This window comes from Buceros rhinoceros, unplaced genomic scaffold (genome assembly GCF_000710305.1).
Source record: "Buceros rhinoceros silvestris isolate BGI_N320 unplaced genomic scaffold, ASM71030v1 scaffold6502, whole genome shotgun sequence".
NCBI classification, from domain to species: Eukaryota; Metazoa; Chordata; class Aves; order Bucerotiformes; family Bucerotidae; genus Buceros; species Buceros rhinoceros.
This window is the reverse complement of record NW_010398214.1, coordinates 38,080-59,383: the sequence shown is the minus strand read 5'-3', so window position 1 is coordinate 59,383 and position 21,304 is coordinate 38,080. Positions and strand designations below refer to the sequence as shown.

At 54.8% G+C, this 21,304-nt stretch overlaps 1 protein-coding gene across 1 annotated transcript in view; it reads left to right on the top strand.

Moving 5' to 3' along the window:
- Positions 1 to 3,584: 3,584 nt before the first annotated feature.
- LOC104488910 (corticotropin-releasing factor receptor 1) overlaps positions 3,585 to 21,304 on the top strand; it is an 18,881-nt gene continuing 1,161 nt past the window's right edge. Inside the window, exons 1-11 of the mRNA XM_010131005.1 lie at positions 3,585 to 3,695; positions 12,752 to 12,871; positions 14,105 to 14,190; positions 15,268 to 15,374; positions 15,755 to 15,875; positions 16,145 to 16,298; positions 16,555 to 16,615; positions 17,513 to 17,585; positions 18,669 to 18,754; positions 20,515 to 20,650; positions 20,852 to 20,893. Of these exons, the coding sequence (XP_010129307.1) occupies positions 15,364 to 15,374; positions 15,755 to 15,875; positions 16,145 to 16,298; positions 16,555 to 16,615; positions 17,513 to 17,585; positions 18,669 to 18,754; positions 20,515 to 20,650; positions 20,852 to 20,893 (684 nt within the window). The 5' untranslated portion in view covers positions 3,585 to 3,695; positions 12,752 to 12,871; positions 14,105 to 14,190; positions 15,268 to 15,363. The remainder of the gene's footprint in view (positions 3,696 to 12,751; positions 12,872 to 14,104; positions 14,191 to 15,267; positions 15,375 to 15,754; positions 15,876 to 16,144; positions 16,299 to 16,554; positions 16,616 to 17,512; positions 17,586 to 18,668; positions 18,755 to 20,514; positions 20,651 to 20,851; positions 20,894 to 21,304) is intronic.

The window sequence follows — 21,304 nt, the reverse complement described above, 5'->3', positions numbered from 1 at the left end:
ATGGGTCCCACTGGCCTCTCCAGCTTTGTGCAAAGCCCCTGGCTCGCACGGCTTCATCCTGCTCCCAATGACAGCCCCGGTGGCAGTGGAAAACCCAGGCCCCATCCTAGATTGCTAATTAGGCTCCGAGCCATCGCTCTCGCTGCTCGGAGCTGTCAGCTCTTCCTGCCACGCGGCTCCGATCTGGTTTGAGGCAAGACGCTATCACGGGGGCACGAGCTGTCTCTGGGTAGTACAGCATGGGGTTGAAGTGAATGGATTAATTAATATCTGTGGATTGCTTTGGAGAGGGAGAGCGCTGCAGGGGGACATTAATTCATAATTGTTATTAATTGAATTTTGCTGCGAGGTCACGGGCAGGTCACAGAGACTGGCGCTGTGTGTGTGTGATTTTGCTGCTCACGCCCATGTTAGCAGCGAGCTCCAGCCTCCTCGTGCCACAGAGCAGACACTGTCCCAGCCCCCTGTGCTGCATATCCTGGCCCAGGGGACCTGCCACCCTGTGTCCGTGAGGGGACGCAGGGAATAGCTCCAATAACCCCAGTGGCATCAGGGCACTCCTCATGGGTCCAGATAGCAGTGACGTGCCCCACATGGTGCAGCACAGGCTGAGTGATGATGTCCAGCAAGTAGTGCTCAGTGCCTCAGTTTCCCTTCTGGGACACTTGACGTGGTGGGACACCAACGGCAGCTGGTGTTTGCCATGTGTGGGATGCTGTAAACACTGGAGCAGCGTCAGGTTTGGGTGTCTGAGCTGTGCAGCGAGGTCTGGTGTGGGCCGGTGGATCCTGCTGCAGGAAGGGTGAAAGGAAGGAGTCTGCTGCTCCAGTCTGAGGTTAAGCCAGCACCATCGACGCCAGCTGCGATGCCTCCCTGTGTGTAAAACAGAGCCTGAAAGGGGGCCAGATGCTGAGGCAACAGCAGTGGAGCCATTGGTGGCTCCTGATGGAGGAGAAGCTGCTGCCAGCGTGGGTCCTCATGGGGCCCGTGCAGCTCCCAGGAGAGCCGTTGTCCCCAGGGCAGCAGCTCCCCGGGCTGTGCCGGACCCCTGTGCAAAGCGGCTGCTCCTAGAGAACAGATTGCTTTGCTTTCCTGCGCAGCTGAACGCTCAGCTGAAGCTCTCCAGGATTTGGCAGTCTGAGAGAGGTCGTGGAGGTGTTCCTCCCTGCGGAGCTTGGTTTGCAATAGCCTATGTCAAAGCAGGGCTGGGAGGGCAGAGGGACATGGCCCATCTCTGGCCTCAGCTCAACCCACCACCATTTCGGGGCTGTTGAGGTATGCTTGGCTCCAGCCCAGCCAGGCTGGGACCTGCTGGGCACCATGTGGCATCTTACGGCAGCGATACTCTGGCAGGTGAAGCTCTTCAAGGGCAGAGCTTTGACCTACTCTTTCCACAAAGCCTGGGGAGGGTTTAAAGTAACCCACAAAGGGCAAAACAGGCGAGAGCCCAGCCACCCGGGTACCAGATCAGGTCGCTTTCGGCTTGTGCAAATCCACCTGTGGGTGCCACCTTCCCCAGCTTATCCCCAACCGGCTGGCACTGACGGGAGTGGGGAAAAAAACCTCTGTCTCTGTCAAGAGCATTGGCCACATTGCAGTGAGACAGGGCTCAGAGCCTGGTAAAAAACCTGTTGGGTTTTTGGGAACCTTTTATGTCTGTCTGTCTTTCTTCCGTAGCTGTTTCAGCTCATTGCCAGAGCCCGCGCTCCATCCACCCACCCATCCATCCCCCTCTAGCTGTAGCTTGGTCCATGTTGCTGCTCAGTGCCAAGACCTCTCCCTGTGTCTGGAAGGACGGGGCTGGAGCAGGCTGCGATTAGGAGAAACACAGCCAATTAACACTTGAGAGCCTCTTGAGGTAGGCAAACCACCCCGGCCACTTTGGGGAGGAACTTTTATCCCAGCTACCCATGCAAAGAGCCACCAGGTCCGGTGGGCACCAGCTGCAGGGATCAACGCAGAGGGAAGCCGACCCCACTACACCTACGTACCTACGTACCCCTTGTCTGGAGTTTGGGTGGTCTCAGCTTTTGGCAAAGAGTCCCAGGAGGTGCCTGGCTCCTGCAGCACCAGCACAACAGGAGCCTCATGCAGCGCCCACGCTTGGGGCAGGGTTTTGCTGCCGGATCCCCTGTGCCACCTGCAGCAGTCACAACAAGGAAGCTATTCTCAGCTCCATTTGTATGTCTGCCTGACATCTCTCTTGCTGTCAAAACCCGCTTCCCAAGGCAGTAAATAGTTGTTTGGAAAAGAGCAAGTGGGTGCTGAGCTTGTCTCCCTGTCTGAATAAATCCTGCTAATGCTTTGGTGAGGCGCAGGGCACTGCTGGGTGTGCCGGCAAGAGCAGCCAGTGTTTATACAGCTAAAGAGCAGGAGCACGACCATCTGCTACCTACCCAGAGCAGTTCTGAGGGTAAATGGCACTCGGGAAGGGCACCGGGGCACTAGATCAGGCACCAGGGACTAGCCTGGCCAGGGAGGAAGGTGGAGGTTGTTCAGCACAGGACGGTGTCTGAGCCCACCACACTGGGCAGCTGGGTGGGAGCACAGCTCTGCCCGTCGCAAGTCAGCAGCGAGCTTTCCTCCAGAGGTTTGGTCAGTCCTTGCAGGGCAGGATTGGAGAGAAAGAAGTGGATTTCAGCCTCTTCCACCATTAGCATCTGTCCCCTGAGCAGAGGGGATCAGCCCGTGTCACCCACCTCTGAGCCAGAGGAGAAAGTGGGCAGCTGCTCTGGTGGAAATCGATGTGTTCTGCAAAACAGCGGGTTCCCTCCTTCCCCCATCTTCCTCCCTGGTGACCTTGAGTCTAACGGCACTATCCCCCTGTCATCTTCCGCTTGCAGTTGCCATTTGTGGTTTTAATTTCTCTCCAAACTCCTGCAAAGGCACCGTAATTCAGTAGCAGCTTTTCCGAAGCAGCTCCCCACGCAGACGGAGTCGGTGGTTTTCACTTGCAGCAGAGCCGTGGAGCCAGCCGGGAGCTGCTCCGGAGAAGGGGTGGGATAGACCCCGGCCAGTGCTTCCCAGTGCAGTCGGAATATCAGTCTTTGCAGACAAGCATCTCCCCTGAAAAAAGCCTTAACCAGACCCAGCTGACTGTGGATCAGATCTCCTCAAGGATGTGTATTAACATCTTCCCACTGACAGCTTACAAGGCTGTGATTTTAACAAGGTATCGAAAACCTGAGCGTGGTGTCAGGCTTATCGTGTTTCCCCTGTCTGTTCTCAGGATGCAAAGATGCTAAACCGAAAAGTCTTGATTAAATTGCTAAATACCAGAAGTTCCATGACTGGGCAGGGGCTGTGCCGGGCTGCAGTGTGGTTTGCTGAGGAGGGTATTTGGGGCAGGAGAGAATCAGTGGGTGGGAAACAGAGCACAGAGCATCAGTCCCACAGCCCCAGGCTGGATAAACCCCGTTGCCCTGGGCTGGGAAACCCATCCTGCAAATGGGTGTGTGTCCATCGGGCAGCTTTGTGGGGTGACATCCACCAAAATGTGGACAAGCTCGGATCTGACCCACCCACTGTCCTGTCCAAGGGGGTACTGGAGGCAGGGGAAGCAGGTACTGCACATATAACCCTGCTCGTGGTCTGCTCTCTACCCACGCAGGCGTTTCTCCTCTGGGATAGCCCAGTCGCAGCCTCCATCCAAGAGCAGTACTGCGAGAGCCTGCCACCCGTCACCAACCACACCGGTGAGTGTCTGCGTCCCCAGCCCACCCTGGCCATCCCCAGGGGACCCCAGTGGCAGGGGTGCTGGTAGAGGGTGTAGGGGGCTGTCTCTGGGCTGACCTGCAGCTGCCCAGCACCTTTCAGGTGGGGTGGTGAGATGTGCTGAGGCTGAGCCACAGCCCCGTGCTGGCTGCAGCAGCTTCTTTGCGGGGTGACAGTTGAGGCAGGTAGAAGATGCAGAGCTCAGGAGAACTAAAAGCAGAGAAGATAAATGTCTGTTGGGCTGGGGTCGAGGGGGAGGTGGGCAGAGAGACATCTGTCTGGCCCCTGCTCCCATCCCGCCCATTCTCTGCCATGCCCAGAGACACCAGGACCTTTCTCTCCTACATCCACCACCCTCTGCCATCCCCCTGCCCAGGGGTGGCTTTCTGTCACAGCTGCCCCTGTAGCGCAGCCACCGTATGCTGAGGGCTCAGCCACCCTCTGTCCCCCAGCGCTCCTAGACGTGTGCTATTGAGCACTTCAGGAGGCCACCAGCCACGGAGAGTTTCTGGGGATATGGCCCTGGCCAGCGGTGGCTCAGCTGAGCTGGGCGAGACCAGCAGCGTCATGGGCAGCTCCCTCTTACACAACACCCATACATGGGTTTACATCCAACTGGCTCAAACACATCCAAGATGTGTTTGTGCCAAAACTGGATTTTAGCCTGTATTCAAGATGTGACTTGGATGTCACCTCAGAAGTGACTGGTTTGGTTCAGTGACAGGGTCTGGGGGAGAAAAGGTGGCTGAGAAAGAGGGGAGGAGCTCACAGGGACAACGAGAAAAGTCCTCCCCAGCTCAGGGATGCTGCAGAGTTCGTTTTCCTGCAGCTGAATGAGGATCAGAGCAGGGTCCCTACTGCTCAGAGCATCTCTCTCCATCAGGGTGACGGATGGCCGTGGAAGCCCGACACTGATGGATGGCTGCCCGCCACTCGCTCCCATTAACAGCAGCATTAAAAACTCCTTCTTAAAAATTAACAGCTTGGCACTGGTTGATTCAGTGCCTGGTCAAGTCCAGGCCACCACAGCCCTGCAAGGAGCACCCCCGAGCATCCCCAGCCCAATGAACGGAGGCTGAAAGCCAAGGGAGAGCAAGGATGCCAGTGGAAATGGAAATGCCTCGGTGTCTCTGGCCTGGGCACGGTGCAGATGGGAAACCTGGTCATTATTCATGTGCTTTGCTCCCTGAAAGTTTCCTCACTCTGCTCAGCAAGGTGGTTGTCCTTGGCCATGTTAAGCTGTAGTAAATGACATTTGTTTTCTTCTTCCTCACCAACCCTGGTGTAACATGTGTCCAGCTCTGTGGGCTCTGACCTGCAGAAGCACCAGCCAAGCGCTGCAGGGTCCTCTTGAGATGCAGGGACCAGCTGGTGGCATGACTCTGGGCAGCAGGCAGGTCCCAGAGCCTCCTCGTGCCCAGCTCATGGCCTCCAGCACCCACTGCTGGAACCTTCTGAGTCCATGGAGGGGGCAGAGAAGGAGGAGGATTTCTGCCATGGCTTTGCTGATGGATAAGCCCTGCAATCACTGCCACCCTCAAGCAGTGGGTGCTGCTTTCTGCAAGGATAGGGCTTTGCTTGGTAGGGATTTATTAGCACGAATCCAAGCAGGCTTTAGCACAGCTCAGCGCCCATCACCCTGGGACAGGGGAGCACGTGTCAGGCTTCAGATCTTCACACATCCAACCTGTCATCCCTGAGTCACTCAATAATTTGGGACCGGGCTGTCGCATGTGAGAGCCACTTCCAGCTCGAGGAGGGGGCTAAGAACAAGAGTTAGAGACAAAACTAATTGTCTTATGTCAGCTGGTAAGTGGAGCTCAGCGCCAGCCCTCGTCCTTGGGGTCCATTTAAGCCCTGCCTGATTGAGGCAGCAATTCCTAGGGAGGGATATTTACAAAACTGGAAACTTTGTTTTGAGGCTATTTAACATGGGGAGTTGTTAGGATGACACTAATGAGAATTGCAGTGAAGCTGGGAGACTTAATTTGTTAATGTCTGCGTAACCCTTGGGACATGGCACATGCTGAGAACATGAGCCCAGCAGTCCTCCAGCACGCAGCTCAGCAGGGCATCAGCTGGATGAATGGAGGGACCCTGCCTCATGCCTGTGTGCAGCACCCGTCCTCCGAAAAACAGCCCAGCGTGGGCTCTCCTCCTCCCTTCACCAGTCCCTTCGTTGGTTAATCTCACACCTTTTAATGAGGATGCGTGGCTGGACAGTGATATCACCAGGGTGCCAACGCTCTCTGAGGGACACGCACTGAGCTGGAAAGGTCTGTGTTCACTGCAGGGTGGTGGAGGCAGAGCCGGGATGATGCTCACCAGGCTCACAGAGTGCAAACAGCCCAGCGTGGGCTCTCCTCCTCCCTGGGGTCACCAGTCCCTTCGTTGGTTAATCTCACACCTTTTAATGAGGATGCGTGGCTGGACAGTGATATCACCAGGGTGCCAACGCTCTCTGAGGGACACGCACTGAGCTGGAAAGGTCTGTGTTCACTGCAGGGTGGTGGAGGCAGAGCCGGGATGATGCTCACCAGGCTCACAGAGTGCAGGCGTTGCAAGGAAACCCTCATCCCAGGAAGTGGAGCAGCTGAGCCCCACTGAGCTCCCTCGTCCTGCTCTCTTATCAGCATCGATTTAACCGTCGTCTTCTACGTACACTGTCCCCAACGTCGGGTGATGTCCCTTGGCAATCAGGCGTGATGGTCCAAGCTGATATTGTAGGTACAACCCTGATTCTGGGCCAGCGCTGGGACACATGAGCAGCCACAGACAACCGGCCACTCCAGCAGAAAGGCTGCTTTCCTCAACAGCAGAGAGAGTGTTTTCTCCTCTGGGCAGAAATCGTATCACACAGGACTTGAGGTCAATGTGGTGCATTAGGCAAGTTGGGTCAGCTGCACCCCCAAACATCTGGAAGCCAAAAGTTCCCAGATTAGGCTTGAAAAGGAAAGCAAAGAGCCTGAGCATCCCTTGTCCTGGGTGGGTAAGTGCTTGTCCCAAGGGCTCTCAGCTCCTGATTGCCTCAGATCACGAATTTGTCTTCGTGATGATTTTGTCTCCCCAGGGTCTGTGTGCAGCTGCTCCTCACCTCACCCTGCCACGAAGCCCATCGGGGAGGCACGAGGTCATTTTGCCCATCAGGGCAAAGCATCCCCTGCAGCTGCAGGGCCGCTTCCCGTCGTGCTCATCCCTGGGGAACGAAGGGGGACTCTGAGCAGATGGGAAAACCTCTTTTTAATTAGCAGATGAGGCTTTTCCAAAGCAGCTCAGCAGAAGGCACTCGAGTGGAGCGAGCTCAGAGCGCTCATGGGGTTGTTCTGCCATTCGTAGCATTCAAGCTTGGAGTAACCCAAGGAGTTGGCACCCAGTTGCTAATAGCCCCAGCTAGTCCTGGCTGCATGGTGCACTCCTTTAAGCTGTGAGACTGTTGTCACAATAAGTTGTTATCCTCAACCCATGTATGTGCTCAGGAGAGAAATGGGAGCACAGCTGATCCCTGCCCAGGAAAGAGATGTTTCCTGCCACTGCAACTTCACTTAAAGCAGAGGAAAATGAGCAGAAATATCTTTTTTTTTTTTGAACTGGAGGTTTTTTGAGGGAGGAAAAGGGAGCTTAGCTTTGAGTTTAAATAAAGCAAATCAGGTTGGTCCAGATAGAGCAAAAGCCTGTGGGTGAGCAGCACAGGAGACCAGTGAGTGATGAGAGCGTTTCCTTTGTGGGCACTTCATCAGACAGGGTTGGAAACACGTTTCACAGTGGGTGACAGTTTGACCAAGAGGCTTTCCACCCGCTCCAGCTCAGCTCCCCAAACCACTGATGCTGCTCCAGCAGCCCCTTCTCATGCCGCTGCTCTTTCATTCACTCACTTGCTCCCCTGGGGGGGGGACTGGAATTTAAATTCATAAAGGTCAAATTAACAGCATCAGCACCTCTTTCCCGTCAGCCTCACTGGCATCTCTCCCACCGAGGCAGAAATACTAACGGAAGAGCTGAACAGGGGCTAAAGAGGCAGCAGTGAGTCCTGGCAGGGACTTAGCACTGAGGGAGAGCACTGAGGCAACCAAAAAATGTGACCTCACCTATGTGAAAAATTAGTTTTAAGTATATTCTAGTATTGATGAAGCTGTTCTGCTCCATCATCTAGGAAATAAGGATGTCCACAGAATCTTGCTTGTATCCAGAGATTTTATTGTAGTGGAGGAGGGAAGAAGATGATGAGGTCTTCTGGTAGGAAACAGTGTCCTGGCACATCTCATCGCGAGTGGCAGCTACAGCAGTTAAACTGTACTTTGGACTGGAAGCAGTGAAGTTGTTGCCAGCTACTGTGTTCAGCTGTAGCCAAACCAGACGTCTTCGCTAGGACAACCCTGCCAGCGAGGGATTGAGCTGCTTTGCTCACCCACCAGCGAAGCCCAGCCAATACCAGGGGATACACGGCTTGCTGCTACCCGTGGTAATAACACAGCTCCTGCCACCCTACGGGTCACACCAGGAGAACAAGATATGCCCCAAACCCAACCCCTGTCATTGTATATAAATGTATATACATTCATGTTTATATTCAATAAATATATGTGCTCCCCAGAGGCAGCACGTGGATCGGTCTTAAGTGACAACATGGAGCAGATGCGTCAAATACCAATGGCAGAAGCTAGGGTTGATGCCTCCTATTTATTCCCCAAAGACCCAAGGGCACAGTCAATGATGGTGAAGAGCAACAAGCCGAAAATTCATTACAAAGACACTTTGCTGTCATAATGCTTAATTAGCCAGTGTAATTATTTTACTTTGAGGATCATGGAACTTGACCGCTTGGGAGGATTGCTGGGGATCTTTTAAGGATTAGACTCTTCCAAAGATAAACACCCAATGCCACCAAAAGCAGTGCTGGAGGTAGGGTGTGAGCAAGGATCTAAGTCTTTTGAGACCCAGCCCCGGCTGGTCAGGCGTTCAGGCATTCAGGCCGGCAGCTCCACTACCCCAGTTTCCACCAGTATTAACATAAACCATCCCCCAGTGCCACTTTCCTCAATGCCTCAAGGTGTTGCTCAAGCATTTAGCACCTGAGAGGCTCCACAGCTGGGACCGAGCCACCCCTCCTTGGCACATCAGCACCTTGAAATAAGAGCACCCCCCGAAAGGCCCTTGCTTTGGGGCAATAAGATGTGAAATGGCTCCTTCTGCTCCACCAGTGTGGTGGAGCTACCTGGGAGGGACAACCAACCTTTTGCGTGCTGGCTGCTGTCTTTTTTGATGAGATGTGGAGACAAAGCCCTGATTGCCAAATGCAGCAGGGACCCCCTCAAGGAGCCAGAGGCTTCAGCCTGCTCCAGAGGCAGCAGCAGCAACGCAGTCACTGAGAACATCAGAGACGACAGAGATAATTGTGGTTGAGTAAAAGCTCAGGACAGGTAGAGATACAAGCTCACACCTTTCAGCTGTTACTCAGCCTCCTGAGACACCTCGGATAAATAGTCCCATCACTTCCAACCACGGGAATGAGTCTGTCATTCAGATCTCCATCGTTTTTCCCATCTTTGCCTTTTAAGCAGCCGTAGCATCGCTGAGGGCCCAGCAGCAAGCTGGGATGCTGTGTGGGTGCAAAACTTTGCCTGGTGTGAGATGAGAACGTGTTTCCTGGCACAGATATATCAGCACCAGTTTTGCTTTCCTCCTCTTCATACCACCCTAGCGATGGTTTGATGGTACAATAATGCTTCAGACCTCCTGGCATCAGCTCAAGAGCACCGTGACCACACGTCTGGTGGTGCTGGCCCAGGATAAACATGCTCCATCCTCTTGAAATTCACTCAAAATCTTTTGGCAGGTGAGCTGGGACTGGAGAGCTTCACACTGCCAAGGCTGCCCACGGCTGCATGGCTTTAGCTCGGAGCCATCCCGGGCCTCTGCAAGTGGTGGAAGCAGACTGGAGAAGGGTGTTTTATATAAAGGAGAGGGATATTGCCATAGTTATCCTGAGACAGTTATTGTGATGTAGCTGCCTCAGTGTAAGCCCCTGCACAGACACTTTTTTTCTTCAGAAGAAGGGAATTGCTTGATATTGCTCCAAAGCAGCACAACCCAAAGGAAATAGGATGAGAAGGGATTTGAGTGACTTCCCCTGGGCCACATTCCCCGTCTCAAGGCAGCTCCTTGCAACCCCAAATGCTCTCTCTGTGAGGGAGGGAGCCAAGTCAGGGGCACTGGCTGCAGGTGGGAAATTCATTGACCTTTCTTGCTGTGAAGTGCAAAGACCAAACCCATCTGTGCAGCCAGCGGAGCTGAGGGGGCAGGAGCAGACGGCTGCAGAACCTGGGTGAATAATCCCCCTGCAAATAGGGCCGGGCCACGCAGCAGATATGAAAGCGCTTAGCACCGATACATGTAATTTCCATGCTAAACAGCGCTCTAAACGCTGGGAGCCACGTGCCGCTGGGGAGCAGCTGGAGCAGACGGTTATGCTGGGCAAACGGCACGTCAAAGCCCTCACTGCACTCTTTGCCTTCACTGTTTTACTTAACCCTTCTCCAGCAGGAGATTTTTTTTCTTCCCTATATGCTGGAGAGAGCAGAAAGAGAAGCATCTGCTTTCTGCAGTTTTTGTTCATCAAGTATTTCTCAGCATGAGCCCAGGAAAAATATTACAGCCACCCACTGGATTAAAAACTGGAGGGCCAGACCTCACTATGCTGCCTACATATTGTGCTGGGGCGAAGCGCAGGGTGAAGTCCTGGAGCCTTCTGCAGCCTGCCTGAGCTGGACCTCTGCTCACTCGACTGCAGCCCCAAGCCTGAATGTGACCCCGTACCACAACCCCGACCCGACCCATGGGACAAGGAGAGGGCTGAGCTCCTGGTGATGCTGCTCCCCCTTCACCCCACATCCCTCCATGGCGGGGCTGCGAGACCCATCCACTCGGTTTGTCATCTGGTGGCTGTCCACAGTGCTTTAGCGGGATGCCACGCGGCATTAACTCAAGTGCCTTGGAGACATGTGGAGATACTGCACCCAGACTTGAGCAGATGTATAACAGAACGAAGCCACCTTTGACCACATTGGTTCCACGAGCCTCTCTTGGTGCTGGTTATCAATGGCATCGCTGTGGTTTTGTTTTACTGATGGAGAACAATGTTGCTGCCGCTCTCTGGCTCTGCTGACATTTAATCACGGAGTCTTCCTGCTTGCCCTCCCTGAGCAGTCTGCGTCTGCGCCCCAGCACAACTTCTGGGACACAGGAGGGAAACTGAGGCGTGGGGGACAGGGAGAAAACGGAGTGTGTTCCCAGCCCCTCCAGTCACAGGCAGGGGTTTTGACAACTGCATGACAGCTCTGGCCATTAGCACTGTGCACGTCCCGGGTTAATGTGCACATTTTTCTGTGCCGGGTTATTCCAAGTGAAGCTTTTCCTATTCTAGATATTCCAGCAGCTTCTCACCTGGTGGGGACAAAGGGAGAGCACTTGCAGTTTAACTTCGTCCTTAGCTGAAAAAATTACGGGTTGTCTTTTCTCCATCTGGATGAATACTATTAAGAAATTTTAAACAGGGGCTTCATTTTCTGTGACCCTCTCTTTTTCTGTCAGATTGGGGTCAGGACAGCTAAGGAGCTCACCGAATGCTGATGGATGCAGATAAGCAGAGACACGTACACCCAGGTGATTAAATGCACCTTGTTTCCTAAGAAATGGAGGTTTAAAACAGTTAAAGTGAAGGCTGCTGCAGCAACCACACACGTTAGCAAAGCTAAAAGCAAAGGTCATCGTTAAAATTAATTTCTCTCTCCAAGCCGAGGAGGGCAGAAGGTAACGCTCACCAGGCTCTGCTGCTTCCCCAGCTCACTCACTTGGAAGTCATTGTCCCTTGCAAAGATGTTTGAAGAAAACCTTCCTTTTCTTTGCACTGAAAATTTGCTCTGAACATCCCAAGAAACCAAGGAACCAATTTTTCGGATAATCAATGAAAACAAATATTCCCCCACGAAAGCTTTCATCCTGTTAATAACATGGTATTTTGCCTTCTTTGTCCGGTCACTCTGCAGCCAGCTCTATCCACAGGAAGATTCGGGAAAGACATTCCAGTGACAACCATCGAGTCCGGGTGGTGGAGAGGAAACGTTGTGTTCTCACACCCCAGAGCTGCGAATCGGGGTGTTTTGCCTTAGGAAATGGCAATGTCTGACTGCGCCGGCAGCACAGACCTCTCTGGTACCCAGGAGCGGTTTGCACTGAACTCTGCCCCTGCTGGGGTCTGCTGCCCACCCGTCTGCTGCCCACCCAGGGTTGTATTCCGTGGGTGTTACAGCCATTGTGCTCTGCCTCCCTTGGAGATGCAGCTAGGACATATTTAGCTACAGTACATGTTGTTCTAAATATACACAAATTACACATAAAAAAGCCGGCAATCTGGCCTACCTAATGCCTACGTTAGCACACTGGTGTAGCTGGGAAAAGCACACAAGTCCTGCTTGGAATCTGAAATAGCAGCAGCAGACTTGGAGTTTTCTTTCTGGGAAGGGCTGGAAGAGACCAACAGCAATGTCTGGGGAGGAGATCCTGCAGCCAGGTGGTGTGAGAGGGTTGGAGAGGCTCTGAGGAGCGTTCCACCAGCACCTGGCTGCAGCCGGGACTGAGGAAATTTGGCTAATTGCTGCCTGTTGCAGGGCTGGAAGCCAAAGTCATGGTTGGAGAAAGGAGCAGGGTCAGAAGACAAGAGCCAGAGAACCCCAAGGTGACTTGGGAAGCCAGGTCAGAAAACCAGGCTTATGTCAGAACTGGGCTTAACCCAGGTACTCAGACAGGATCAGGGCAATAGTCATGGCCAGGGTGGATCAACCAGCCCTCGTGGAGCCTTGGCACAGACCTTGTTCAGTGCCTACCATGAGGCTCTTCTTGGGCCAGAGCTTGCAGTGACCAATCAGCTCAGCCAAGACTGCAGCCCCAGCTCTCCGAGGCAAGCCTTGACCCTTCAACAGCCTGGAGGTGGCCCCTGGAGGCCCATAGACCTCCAATAACCCTCTACCTTTTTTCCCCACAGGTCCTCAGTGCAACGCCTCAGTAGACCTGATCGGCACGTGTTGGCCCCGCAGTGCGGTGGGACAGCTGGTAGCTCGCCCCTGCCCCGAGTATTTCTACGGTGTGCGGTACAACACCACGAGTAAGAGGAACAGCGCTGGTGGGGTCACGGCGTTTGAGGGATGGGGCAGTTCAGAGCGCCATGTGCGTCAGGGCACAAGTGACAATGCAGCTCTGGGTGCAGAGCTCCTTGGAGAGCTCCGGGATCCATCCACCAAAAGAGAAAAAACCCCTCATATCCCAGATTCCAGCGAGGGTGTTTTCACAGCAGCAGCTTTATAAGCAGGTCCTCCTGGATGTGCTTCTGTGAAGCGGGCGAGGGCTGATGTTCTCATCTTGGGGACAGGGGAAGAGGAGCGAGCCTGCCCTGCGGTTGGAGGTGGGACAGAGGTCTGTAACCCCCAGCTGAGCAAGGACTGGGAGACCTTGCAGCTCATCCCCTCCCGGCACGGGTGACTGCGTTGTCACTGCTGATGACGTGCTGGGAGCAGGGGACAAAGCAAAGGCACTCAAAAAGTGCCCAAAGCCATTCCTAACACAGAGTTGAGCTTCTGACCACTCAAGTGCTTCTTTTGGTGACAGAAACATCTTGTTTCCCCCAGAAAACATCATTTTTTCCCTCCCACACCTCTTTGCTGCAGTGGAAGATGGCACGCGTACGGCTCCTGCTTTGCGGTGCCTCTCGTGCTGTCGCAGGACTCTCTTGGCATTAACCCGTACTCGAGCCTGCCTATGAGCCATCCCCAGCCCTGTCCCATCCCATCGCCCTGATGAGGCTTCTGGTCTCTCCCGTTAATAGCAGAAGCCCCAGTGCTGGCATCACCCCGGTGCTGACGCTAATCGGATACTGCTCCAGGGCTGTCGTGGCTGTCCCTTCCCAATTAGCCTCGCCGCTCGCCACCCTTGCTGGGGGGCGAAGAAAGCTCCTGATGCAGGGAGAGAAGTGAGAGCTCCACGCTGCCGTTGCAGCAGCGTTCGCAGGGTGGCACGTGATAACTCGAGCAAATGGTGCAGAGGAGGGGAAAAGGCGAGTTAACTCGTGCTGCTCCCACTACATCTTGGTGGTGGGAGGTGTCGGGGTCCCCCAGCGCCAAGGGGCAGAGCTGCTGCAGACCCAGAACCCTTGAGTGGGTCTGAAGCGTTCCAAGGATTTTGGTTCTGCAATTGCAACCAAGGCGACATCTGAGCTGGCTTCAAGCACAAGGTGCCACTGACGTGATGCCAGCAACCCCTGCATCAGTGATGATCATCAGGTCACATCTTTATGCCCATCCCCACCCCCCGTTAACCCTTCAACATGCACCTTCTCTTTCAGATAATGGCTACAGGGAGTGCCTTGCTAACGGGAGCTGGGCAGCGCGGGTCAACTACTCCCAGTGCCAGGAGATCCTCAGCGAAGAGGTGGGACCTTGGCACTGCCTCAGCTGGGCTCTTGGCAGGAGGGTGGGAGGCAGGCAATGGGCTGTGAGGGCAACAGGAACGGCCCGGGGGAGCTGGGGGCTGGCAGGCAGCAGCATCCCAGGTGTAAGGTTGCGTGCAGCTGATGTGACCCCCCTCTTCATTTTCATTTTCATTCCCTTCCAAAACCAAAGCCACGCCTGCTGCCTTCCCTGTTGAAAAGGCAAGAGGATTTGCAGCGTGAGGTCTCCTGGCCCCAGGGTGGCGGGGTGTGGACCGGCATGCCCTGCAGCCGCCTTGCCATCCGCCAGCTCCCTCCTGACACAAGCACTTGGTGCAAACCCCTTCCCTCCCTGCTGGCAATTAAATAATGGAGATGTTGAGAGTGAAAGGGATAAAGAAAGGGGGGACCATGAAGTATAAGCCCTGCGGTAGGTCAAGCTCCCCCTTGGAGCCACGAAGAAGAGGTTTCTGCTGTTCATTTGCAGTTGATACCACCTCTGGTATTTAAGATGCTGATGTCTCTTGTCAGGAATGGTTTTCTCACTCAGTTAATTGCTAATTCACAGGTTGGCTGAGTGCCTAACAGCAGGAGCCATCAATTAATTTAATTATAACTCACACCTTTCGGAGATCCCCTGCTCCCTGGGCCCAGATTCATCCCAGCCTCTCAGCTGCCCCCAGGGCAGTGGGGAATGGACTGAGCTGTCACATGCCGTTTCCAGGGACCTCAGCTGACTTACAGCGGATTTCCCCAAACGAAGGGTTGGGGATGTCCCAGTGCTGAGCAGGGGTGGTGTAGGGGTAGCAGCCATGAGGTGCCCTGGCATGGGTAGGATGTGAAATGCCTGAGCCCTTTGCAGGGTCAGGTTAGTGCCTCTCCTGTCCACATTAGCCCCATCAAACCATCTGCATCCTCTTCCAGCCCCCCCTCCGCTGTCCTGCACTGTTCCAGCTGATTTCTGGAAAAGGGCCCAAAATTTGTGGTGCTGCTCTCAGAGATGATGTGGTGGAGGAGGTGGGTTTGTGCTGGTGGTATCCTGGGCTGCTGCTGACCCTCTCCCCATCTCCCCCCACCAGAAGAAGAGCAAGCTGCACTACCACATTGCCGTCATCATCAACTACCTGGGGCACTGTGTCTCACTGGGGGCCCTTCTCGTGGCCTTCGTCCTCTTCATGCGCCTGCGGTGAGTGACCAGCCTGCTGCCGTGTTCCTGCTGGGGGACAAGTCCAGAGAGGCCCACCCACAGTCCTTGCGCTGGGGACTTACCCAGCCCCTGTGTTTTGCCGTATCCTCCCCCATGGCCATTGCTCTCCAATGGGATCATGCTTGTCTCAGAGTTATTTTCCTCCTGGTGCTTTTTTAAAGCACTCAGTTATGGAGGCAGAGAGTCCTCCTTTGGTGCCTTCTACCTCCTGGCCTTGGTTCTGCCCAGCTCATCCAGGGCATGGCCCCAGCAGCTCACCTTTGGGGTTCCAGCAAAGACATTCAGCTCCCCCAGCTGGCGTGTGTCGAGCCCCCAGATACGCGCCACGCGCTGATGGTCCCTTGTCCCCGTCTCTGCAGGAGCATCCGGTGTCTGAGGAACATCATCCACTGGAACCTGATCACAGCCTTCATCCTACGCAATGCCACATGGTTCGTTGTGCAGCTCACGATGAACCCGGAGGTGCACGAGAGCAACGTGGTAGGTGCAGCTCTGCCAGGCAGCCAGCCTAAGCCCAGCCCTGAGCGGCTGGGGTGTGTGGGGAGCTTGAGGAATCTAAAGACGAGGCCACAAAAGCAGTCCAAGGGGCCAAGTAGGGCTGTCTGGTGGTTGGAGGACACCTGAGGTTTACAGGAAACATGGCTTCAATTCCTCTGCTGGGGACTGTGTTGCTCTGAGCATCAGTTTCACCACTGTAACACGGAGCTCTGCTCTTCACCCTCCATGTCTCCTCCTAACCGCCTCGGCAGGTCTGGTGCCGCTTGGTCACTGCTGCCTACAATTACTTCCACGTCACCAACTTTTTCTGGATGTTCGGTGAGGGCTGCTACCTGCACACGGCCATTGTGCTCACCTACTCCACAGACAAGCTCCGCAAGTGGATGTTCATCTGCATCGGCTGGTGTAAGTACCAGGCTTCCCCCTTCACCCACCGGGTACCCAGGGTTTTAGTGACGGGTGATACCCACCTCCAACCTCTGCTCCGGCTCTTCTTCCTGCACCCAAATAGCTGCAAAAAGGCTGCCAGGAGCAGGAGGGTGAGGTTTGCATGGCCCTATCATCTCTCCCGGAGGTTTGTCCTGTGTGAGAGAATCCCTGTTACTGCAGGATTTGGTTGCAGCGTTGCACCCCTGAGACTCCTCTGTGTGTTCATCTGCAGGTATCCCCTTTCCCATCATCGTCGCCTGGGCCATCGGGAAGCTGTACTACGACAACGAGAAGTGAGCTGGATTGCCCTTGTTCCCCGTACTCCTTTCTATCCCAATTCCCCAGAGATCAGTTGTGCCAGGGGCCGTGGAGGCACGGATCCTGCCAGGAAGGGCTGACACCAGGCAGGGGACCTGGAGAGGGCGGGAGGGGAGAGAGATCATGTTCTCCTGTTCTTTCTTTTATCCTCCTTTGGGCTCTGGCACACAGCCCTGCCCGCAGCCGCCTGCCACTGCGGTTTAGTCTTCAAAGGGCAAATGAGATTCTTAAGGGGGAAAAGGCTGGTAAAGCCAGGTTAAGCCAGAGCCAGGTTAAGCCAGAGCTCCTACCCTGTGTTTGCTAGATGGAGCTGGGATTTTATCTACCAGCAGCGTTAGAAAGTACCTCCATCTGAGCTGTTTTCACAGCGACTTGCTAATGGGGGACTTAACGGGACCTGAGAGTTCACCACGGATGGGGGAGTTAAAAGGAGCCTGTTGAGATGACGTCTTGTTCTTCAGGGCTGGTTTTGCCCCCGACTTCAGCAGCCCTGTGCTACTCACGCAGGCACAGCACCAGTTACCCCATCTCGGCAAGGTGCTCCCAGGACACGGCTGCACCTGCGTGAGCTCCCGCAGGGTTTGCCGGTGATGGAGCCAGCCCGGACCTGGGCGCACATGAGGTCGTCCCTGCATGTTCTGCAATAACCAGTTACCATGTCCATACGGGGCGCAGAAACCAGCCCGCCCAGCTCCCACTCACCGCCACCACCTCCCACCACCAGGGAAGCTCTTCCACAGTGGTTACGGCAGTTTGAGTCGTGGTGCTTTCTCCCTGTGGACGGTGACTTCCAGAGAGTGCAGGGACAGGAGTAGATTCAGGCTGCTCATGCTGCAGGCTTGTCCCTGACACCGCTTGTCCTTGCCTTGCAGGTGCTGGTTTGGGAAGCGAGCGGGAGTTTACACCGACTACATCTACCAAGGCCCCATGATCCTGGTGCTCCTGGTAAGAGCAAAGCGACCTTGCTGGCTGAACACAGGGTCCTTCCCGCCTGCACGGGGGCTGAGGCTGTTCCTGGACAGGGTCTTGCCCCCTCCTTTAGCTTGGCCCCACTGCAGCTGGCTGTACTGCCCCACAGCGCCCCACAGGCACCTGAACCACAGCAAGAAATAGTGTGCACGGATCCTGCTGGCTTGGGATGGGCTAGAAAGGGAGCCTGGAGACCTCGCTCTGGTAGGGGTGGTCCCACTGGCAGACTCCTACATGCATCAGGAAGTCGCTCCATCTCTGCCCTGGCTCTCTTGGGTGCAGGTGGGTGCTTTTCCAAGCACTCACAGAAGTCTGAGGGCTTTGGCTCCACTCCCTGATGCACATCGCTTTGCTCGTGGCTCTCGGCTGAGCAGCGATGCTTGAACCAGGGGTCATATGGAGCATAGTTTGCTGGGACTTCTTCCTTTTGGGAAGGGACAAAGAAGAGCAGTGATGGCAAGTCACCAGCAGCAGTGCTGGGGGTCCAACCTGTGTTTGCAGGGGGAAAGCTGAGCCCAAGGTCCCGCAGCTTTTCCTCCTTCCTTGCTCAACACTGAGAAAACCCAAGAGAGTACTGATCACCAGCACCAACCAGCCTCGCTGAATCATTGAGCCGGATTCTCATTTCCCAGCCCATCAGGTAGCCAGGCACTTCTAATTCATGTTGGTTGTGCTCAGCTCCCAGTGCCACCTTCCCGTGCCCTCGTTACTGGTTTGGCAGTTGGGAGAGCAGCCAAGCAGCTCCTTGCTGTGATGGCAGCCACCCTCCCAAAATCGCTGCAGCCACCTTATATTCCTCCTCCCCCTCCAACGTTTTCACCTCCAGCCTTTCTCTAATGCTTGCACTTCCTCACCAGTCTCCTGGGGTGCCTGCTCCCCACTCCCTCGAGCAGACTCCTACATCTTATTGCTAAAGTGCTTTAAAAACAATAAATGCAGATGTCCTGTTCCAGCGTGTGAAGCAATAGAAACGTTCCCATTTCCCCAGGCACGGCCCATTGCCTCTGCTGAGGAAACGTTGGGGGAGCAGACGCTAACCAGGCGCTCTCTTCCTTCCAGATCAACTTCATCTTTCTGTTCAACATCGTCCGAATCCTCATGACGAAGCTCCGAGCTTCAACCACATCAGAGACGATCCAGTACAGGTAAGAGCGTGAGTGACCCTGCAGAAAGCAGACCTAGAAACTGCATTAGCATGACTGGGGGATAGGAACAGCCCCACCAGCCACGCACCAAGGGGATGGGAGCAGAGAGACATCTAAGAGCACCTTAAATGCTCTTTGGACACACATGGCTGTTGCATTTGGGGTTACTGAAAAATCTTGGCCAGCCAGAGCTTTGCAGTGGAGAACGTGGATGGCTGGATCCACCTTTGAAGTGAGCCGTGAGGAGCTGAGCCGCTTCGCAAAAGCCTGCTCTGGTGGCACCCGCTCAGCTCCCTGGCCTTGGAGCGGCAGGTGCTGGCACGGAGGTGAGAATTAAATCACCGCTTGGCAGCAGAGCAAAGGCGGAGGAAGGAGTAATGATCGATGCCACCCCAAACACCTCCTTGCAAAGCCACAAGGGGAAGGCAGCACAAGGCAGGAGAATTTAACCCTTCCCTGCTGGGAATATTTTTCAGACAACTTGGGAGGTGCGTGGTCAGAGCAGCTCTCCAAAGTACCTGGAACACGAGAAGATGCCTTGCTCTTTATCAGTGCTTCTCTCTGGATCATTTTCTGGGCAGGAATTGGGGAATCTCACTGTATGCCGGGTCCGTCTCTATGCCGGGTTTGGGGTGGAGGGTGATTTTTTTCAGCCGAGAATGGTAAAATTCAGATGCTCTCATTGGGAACTGCCAGTTTTCCTCATCACGGAGTACTGAGCTGGGATGAACGGTTCGGCTTGGGCTGAGCGGAGATGAAGGTTATCGAAACAGGCTGCTTGGGCTCAGTCAGCAATTTTGAGAGACTTTTGCTTTTTCAGGATTTTCCTGATTTTGGCAGGGAAGATTTTTCACCTTTGGGCGGAAGAACATTTTCAATTCCCAGAAACATTTTGTGTGACGGGAAAACTTGGAGAGTTTGGTAGGTTATAAACTGCGCAGTTCAGCTGAAACCAGGCAAGGGACAGCCCTGGGGGCTCCTGCTCATCTGAGACGATGGCTTTTGGTAAAAGCTGATGGACCCCCTGCTGCCATGGCTGCTCCCCTGCAGAAGCTGCACTGGGGCATGTGCTGTCCTGTAGTTTGCCAGCCTGAGGTGCTCACGTCCTCGGTTATTTCCAGCCCCTCTGTGCCATCTGCCAGTTTGTGTCAGTGGCTGTGGCTCTCCTCCAGGTCCCAGCCCCAGCCCAGACCTGCCCAGGGTGACTGTTGCTGGTTTCGGATGACGTTGGAATCTGTCCATTAACAGGGTTTGTAAGCAAAAAGTGTGGCCTTGGCATTGATCTTGTCCCCTAAGCCAAACGACTGAGATGCCAAGCCCTGAGCCTTCCTCTGGAATCAGCACCATCCCTTTTCACAACCCGCACTTGTAATCTCGTCAAGAAAAGATATCAAATTAATTAGCTGAGATAAGTTTTTCATAAATACATACTGAAGGGTGTGAATTATTTTACTCTCCTTAATTCCTTTTTAATGGAGCCTCAGATCAGCCAAGCAATCATTTCACGCCGGCTCAAGGTCAGACCTCCACTATCCACCTCCCTTTTCTGGATGGAGAAGCCACAGGAGCCCAGTGCTCAGCCCGGCCCAGTCACGCACCACATCAGAAAACAGCTCAGCTCTGCTCTGTCTCCCCCAGTCTCTGGTTTGCCCAGACCCAGACAAACCAGTCCCAGCCATGCTGGTGCTGGCAGTGGGATAGGGAGAGTCCTCGTGCCCAGGGCTGCACTGCAGCAGCTCAGGTCTGCATTTTCTCCCCAGGAAAGCAGTCAAGGCCACGCTGGTGCTGCTGCCCTTGCTGGGAATCACCTACATGCTGTTCTTTGTCAACCCGGGGGAGGATGAGATCTCCAGGATTGTCTTCATCTACTTCAACTCCTTTCTGGAGTCCTTCCAGGTATGGTCCTCAGCACTGGCTTCCAGCCCAGTCTCCCCACCAAGGGGTGTGGAGGAGCCTGTCCTGGCTGATGCCTCACTCGATTTCTGCCCCCTCCCAAACCCAGACATCCCCAAACCCCAGGGCTGCTCCAAAGCTCCTGAGCCTGGGGGTGCCATTGGCCACAGCTCCATGGTGACTCTGCTGCTTGTCTCCTTCCAGGGCTTCTTCGTCTCTGTCTTCTACTGCTTCCTGAACAGCGAGGTGAGTACCAGGGCCTGGGTGTCCTTGGCGGAGCGGGGCGGGGGGGGGTGTCTACACCCTTCCTTGCAAGCAGTTGCAAGCTCAGCCCGAGGATCTGCCCCTGCACAGGGCTTGGAGGGTGCTGGCACCCGGTTTCCGAGCTGAAGGTGTTTGCTGATCAGAGTTGTGTTTCACCTTCAGCTCCAGACACACCTGCAGCCACAGGCACCAGGGCCTGGGTGTCCTTGGCGGAGCGGGGCGGGGGGGGGTGTCTACACCCTTCCTTGCAAGCAGTTGCAAGCTCAGCCCGAGGATCTGCCCCTGCACAGGGCTTGGAGGGTGCTGGCACCCGGTTTCCGAGCTGAAGGTGTTTGCTGATCAGAGTTGTGTTTCACCTTCAGCTCCAGACACACCTGCAGCCACAGGCTGTGC